The sequence below is a fragment of the Acyrthosiphon pisum genome, chromosome A1 (genome assembly GCF_005508785.2).
Source record: "Acyrthosiphon pisum isolate AL4f chromosome A1, pea_aphid_22Mar2018_4r6ur, whole genome shotgun sequence".
Taxonomy (NCBI): domain Eukaryota; kingdom Metazoa; phylum Arthropoda; class Insecta; order Hemiptera; family Aphididae; genus Acyrthosiphon; species Acyrthosiphon pisum.
Window position 1 is genome coordinate 7,286,552 of NC_042494.1, and position 6,893 is coordinate 7,293,444.

Here is a 6,893-nt window from a genome sequence, read left to right on the forward strand (position 1 = left end):
GTTTGAAATCTGTAAATAATCGCAAAGACTGTAGAGTAGTATACAGCGATTAATTGTCGATAACGGAAATATAAACTGAAACGAGATATTTGTCACAAAAATAGAAAAATAATATTATAGGTGATTTCCCAACCTTGCCCCACTATATACTTATATTTTAGGACATTCTAAAATATTAAATTATTATGAAAATGTGATAAGCAATATTTAGTAATTATAATAATAATTATAATGATTAGAACATATATAGTTCAAAAATATAGGATTAGATATATCTAATATTGGATTACCCATCTCCAGTGGCAGATTTAAAGGGTGCAGATACATTTCGGCGGAACCGGGAATCGTATATTTTTCGCTTTTGGTGGAAAGGACTATGTGTAAATTAGGGAACCGGTTGTTGGCGAAAAAGGCCCGTAGAGACTAAGTATAGGTATGCAAGCTGTGTCCTTCGGGGACACGCCATAAAGCAAAACCATAACGATCATATTATGTGTAGCGTATTATAATATTATTATTATTATTATTATTATTATTATTATAAAATTGGTATTATATTATTTCTTCACTCCACGCGCGGAATAGATAAAATCAGCTAAAATGTCCCTCGCACAAAAATGTATTAGGAGGTATACACACGACGCCCTTGTTATTTTTGGCGAACGTGCGGGCTCTCTACAATAGTATGAGTAATATAATATAATATACTATACAAGGTGTACAGAAAGACCTGACAAATGAAAATTAAAAATTGATAAAAGTTATACACGAATGGAATATTATAGAAATGATATGGATAATAAATTATGTAAGATTTCTGATATACTTATGTTTGAGAATTCCCAAAACAATAATTAGAAATAAGTTATTAAGATTCAAATTAATTCACACAAAAAATTTTAATATTTTTAAAAATTGAAAAAATAAACAACTTGGCTTAAATAAACGTTTTTAACATAAATATATTTTATGTTCTGAGCGGAGCGAGGAAGCTAGTGATTTCACAATGGTGTTTATTTTTTTTAAGTTTAAAGTATGTATTTATATTTTTATTTTTATCCTGTATACAATATTTCTACCAGAAGGAATGCTTCGATTTCAACATATAGTACCTTATCTTTTATCAAATTTTATCAAGATGGTACTTATAGAGAGGTCATTTTTTGATTTTCTCAATACCACGGGAAAAACTACCGTTAAATTATGAAAAACCGCTAAAAATGCAGGGATTTTAATTTCTAACGCTTTATTTACCACCACAGCAACGGATAAAAAATTATAATATTATAATATTAAGTCAACTTACAGGCTATAATAAATAGTAGCAATATAAAAAATCCAAACTGACAAACCGTCTCTGCGCAGATCGTTTTTCTTACACAATGATATTATATATCATTGAATTCAAGTTTAATACAATCCATTATACATTGACCCACTAGTAACCTACTGTACAGAAGAGCGACATTCACTTATTTTTTTTCTTAATTAAGTTTACAAATTTGCTATTTTGAATTTTATAAAAAAAAAAAATTAGTAAAATGTATATTTTTTATTTTCAGAATTAAGAAATTATACCTATACAACACTGTCTTGTTGTGCGAATGTCTATAAATTATACACAAAAAAATAATTTTAACAAAAGTTATTACATTTGTCAGGTCTTTCTGTTACACCTTGAATATGACGTATATGTATATTTCGATGACAGTGATTTTAATTATAAAAACTCGCACGTATTGTACATGAATTTTGAACTGTACGCCGTTCGGACTCCGGAATGATCAATATTCGGTCAGGCTTGCAATCGTTCAATGGGTTTATCTCGAAAATTTGCACAGACGACTAACATTATATTACATACACATACATAGTATATAATACACGATATATACCTTATGCGAAGCATAATAACTGTTTGTGGCTGCAAACATAAAATATCTCAAATATAAAATCGTGATAAGTTATATAATATTATATATTATTATATTTTATAGTAGGTATAAATGAATAAATTATACATTATCTTGATTTATGAACCAGATTTTAGTTCAAAATTGTATACCAATAAACTAAGAATACGTCTAATCTTTCAATTCGTTGGTTTGAGTTACAATCGATGTATTAAAATGTTAAATATTATAATTCCAGTAAATTATATTGGCTATTGCAGAGATATCGATATAATGTGATATTACAATACAAAATATATTACAACGGTTGATGTATGATTATTATAGTACCTACGTATTATGTATTACTATTTTATTACTTCGATGAATCCGGTATCAATAAAAATGCATTATTTGCAGAGATACCTATAGTCTATACTCGATAGCCACCACATATATATATTATGTCTAATGTCTATTGTGATCTATTATAAGAATACAATATCGTGACTGAACTTGGACATGGCCACGTGCGGGTACGGGCGAGCTATTGACGTGAAATTAAAAACGGATTTAAAACAATCAAGAACAAAAAAAAAAAGTTTAAAAAATGGTCACACTGTCCTTCTGCATACTCCTACCCACGGTATAGTTCATGCTCCTACCTTAGATCACACTACAACTATACAATAATATTAATGTATGCAGACTCCTATCCATAAGACGGCGGCGGCACGCACGCCAAGTCCAGCCGCCTATTGCATAATTCCGCCATGGCGTGGTCGCCGCCAAGAGAACGAGCCGTCGCACGCGACAGGTGGTGGCGCGTCGCCGTCGCGCATTTCATTGATTCATTCGCTCGGCGTGTCCAGACGTGCGCGGTGCTCTGTCCACAGACGGGCCACTCTCGTCCGAATAAAACATAGTACGCGTTGGTATTTTATCGTCGTCGTCGCCGTCGTATAGTCGTATTTTTTTTTTAATATTGACGATCCCGAAACGGCTGTCATCTGTTATTACTGCGTTTTATAACTTTCGTCGTCCACCATGCGAAATCCGCCACCACCGATAGTATTATAATATTATTGTTCGTATACCGCGGTTACCGCACGCCTGCGATATCAAACGGCGGCACCGCGTGAGACGACCGGAAACATGATCAGTTCATATCAGAACTTCAGCGGCGCCGCCGCCTCCGCCGCCGCGTACAACCCGATGGCATACAGCCACCACGCTGGCCACGGACAACACATTCAGTCCATGTACGGCGGCAACGTGGCCGTGGCCGCGCACCAGGCCGCCTACAACGGTGGCCAGCAGCCTGTGGCCTACAACGCCGGCCAGCAGCCGGTGGCCTACCACCCGGCGGATTACGGGTCACCGGTGCCGCCGCCACAGCAGGCCAGGTACTACGAATCGCCCAACAGGCCGCCGATGACCACGCCAGAACCGCCGAACCGCAAGAAACCCGTTCCGCAACAGCCGCCCGTCCAGTTCACCAGAGTCCAAGGCGGAGTGCCCGGAGGTACCTATATAAATTGATAAAACTTTATGGTTTTTGTTGTTGTTGTTGTTGTTGTTGTTGTTGTTGTTGTTGTAATATTGACGATGTTTTATATAATATCACGTCACAGATTAGGGTGGTTAATTAAATTGGGTACGTTTTGGACCATGACGGTCTGGTTACTGGAGTGATATGTGTTGGTACTTGTACGAAAACACGTATGTGACTACTCCCTAATATTGATTAAAATTAAACAATGTGCGAGTGGGTGGGTAAAAAAAATTTATCGTGTGAAAATATAATACTTTTACAGTATAGTTACGCGTAGATCGGGATCGAAAACAATATTTAAAATGCTACTATTATAACTATATCATTAATAAGTATATCTTATTTATGGTAAATAGTACCTATAGTGTATTCAAATTTAACTCTCCTGATTATATTGACGATGTATACACAAATGTCAGCAGTTATTACTGCCGGTTTTCTCACCGTGTGTGTGGCCAATATTTATATAGACAAATAATTGTTGTGTAAATATTTAATGAGTTGAATCACCGATTTCCATCAAGTATTTAAATAGTTAGGTAAGTTTTAAGTTTAAATAGAAGGTGGGTAGAGGTGACATTATATGTATAGGACATTAAATACGTACCTATATATATAGTAAGCGAGCGTATATTACTCTCTCTTTAATACTCAGTTGTACAAAATGTCATAGGTATATAAAAAAAGGTGATACTATAGTAGCATAATATATAATTTTGCACCAGGAATAGGACGAAAATAAAATAAATATAATTGTGTTAAAATGTTTTGTAAATAATAGGTATCGAAGATTTAGTACCTACTTAAATTTGCTGTCGGAAAGTTTTTTATAAGATTATGTCTGAGTTAAGCAAGATCAAATAATTTAAAAAGTAAATTCGATGAGACATTTTATTTATTCGAGAATTTTGTAAGAAAAAATATAATGGAGCATATACCTTTGAATTTATTTATCAAAGTATTCTATATACCATATATTATTATAATTGCGTTGAGTGAATAAATCGTTACAGTTATCTTATACGAGCATATTGTGTACTGTGTACCGATGAGGAGGATCACCCACATCCCCTAACTCCATCAATCGATGGGTAACAGGACCTAACCCTCCCACCTAAATGCAATAGAAAAAATATTGTGTTAGAAGCAATATTGGAAAAAGTAAACTGTTTTTATGAGCACTGTGAAAAATGTTAATTTATTTCTAACTCGCGACTTCAAACTTTCAAAGGTAGGTACCTAAATGTACGTAGATTACATTGTATGTGAAATGTGTACGAATCGAATTCCTCAAGGTTTTTATAACTCGAGGTATACTAGCTTTTAAGAGAGCTTTAAAACTACATTGTGCACTAAACTTTTCACGATACACAGTTTCATATTACAAATAAATAACACGCAATACTAATTACATTATAATTGCAGTGTATCAATTTTTTTTGAAAATAAATTTGTACTAGTGGATTTGGCACTATTGTAAGGAATTATCGAGATCGAGTTATTTATTATTATGTGATATCTGCAATAATTACAACACGCATTCAAATAGTGTAGCTTCTATAGGTTACATAAACTTTAAAATTGTACCTATTAGTAATCCCGCACAACTTGTTTTGATTTGGTCATCTTAAATAATAATAATATTATTATATGAACGCAGAAATTATTTGTCAAAAGATACCTAGCACAAAAACAAGATTGATTAAACGACATCATTGTATAAGCATAGTGTAATTTCTGTAAAATATTACAACAACAATATTTACATATTAATCAAGTGTGAGAAAATGTATCTTTTCTCAGATTATTATCGCTTTTAAGTGTAAACCATACGCATTATAATACGTAGGTATAGGCACAGATGATTACAGTCATTATGATTTGATGGTTTTTATAATTAGTGTATTGTATTTAAACGGGTCGCCAACTCGTAGCAAAAAATGTGTAATTTCATTTCCTGATATGATTATTGTAATAAAATATGGATAAACAAATGTACAATCCATTCTTTTGGAATGTATGAATAAAGATTAATACAGATTACAAAATCGAGGAACCCTGAAAAACCCATTAAATCAATAATTAAGTAGGTACCTAGTCGAATCGTATGCGGCTTTACTGCAGTTTACGACGAATACCATATAAAATAATACTTATAAATTATGATATTTATGTATATTATGTGTCTTAGGTAAGACTTCGCTGCACGCGGTGCTGGACTACGACGACGACGAAGAAGAGGAACCAGTAGATTACTACGACGAAACGTACAGTCACAGCGGAGTGACGCCTATTCAGGGTCCTATATTTTTAAGAAATGGTTCTGTGCCGGTCGTGCCGTTGTACGGTTACCAAAAAGTGAGCAACGGATCTTTGCTGCAGATACCGGTAAGTGCGCTGTTGGTTTTATCTGTCACCTGCAGCAGCAGCTGTGCACCTAACCCGTAGGTAGGCGTAGATTTAGGACATAACTATAGGCACGGAAATATGTGGATCTAGAAAGATATTTTATAAGCCTCTAACATATTATGCACATAGGTAATTTAATTGGACTGAGCCCAACGAGTTTATAATATTATAGTACCTACAAAATAATAACACGGATGATATTATTGTGTGGGCGCAATAAACTATTATTAATTATATAATATATTTTCGAAAAGATAATTCATTGGAGGTATATAAACTTGAACTAAACATATCAAATATAACGAATTACGTTGGTAAAAATATATTATATCGTAATACATTTATTACACACGTGACGTATAAAAATTGCTTTTTTAGTTTCAAAAAATTATTTTGTAGTACGAAAAAGACGCGAGTCAATGCTTAGAAATGTTTTCTTTTATGTATTGAAATATCTTTAGTTCACATATGATTTTACTCAAAATTCTGAAATAGGACCGTAGAGCAAAATATATTAATTTTTTTATAAATCGTAAAACGTATAGATTTACTTACATAAACGTTAAAATATTTTTAATTATTATTTCATCCCGTTAAATCAATTAATAAAATAAACAATAGCTATAACACGTAGGTATGTATAGTAGACACGCGTACTATAATTAATCGACGTTGTATACCAATTTTAGACCCCTCCAGGGTTATTGGAATGTTAATTAATAGATAGAACATATTTTAATATTTTAAAGAGCTGGTTTTTTTTATTTCAAAGACATTTTGACAACCGTGATATAGACGATAACCATTATAGATTTAATAAATATAATAAATACTCAATATTATTATACATTCAACTGGCGTAGTGGCGTTTAGTGGTTATATACTGTATTCCGTATTGAAATTTGTCATTACTCATGTAGTCATATATTGTTATTAAATACGATGCTCTACAGTCTACGCTTTTGATAATAATTATTATAAGTTCTATGGTAATCATGACCTAGTTCAACACTAATAATTGTGCTACTGGATATTGA

The 6,893-nt window shown here is 32.9% G+C and overlaps 1 protein-coding gene across 1 annotated transcript in view; it reads left to right on the forward strand.

Annotated features, from left to right (window-relative positions):
* Window positions 1-2,593: 2,593 nt before the first annotated feature.
* Window positions 2,594-6,893, forward strand: part of Spz3 (spaetzle 3) — a 38,116-nt gene continuing 33,816 nt past the window's right edge. Inside the window, 1 exon segment of the mRNA NM_001160119.1 lies at window positions 2,594-3,417. Coding sequence (NP_001153591.1) covers window positions 3,048-3,417 — 370 coding nt within the window. The 5' untranslated portion in view covers window positions 2,594-3,047.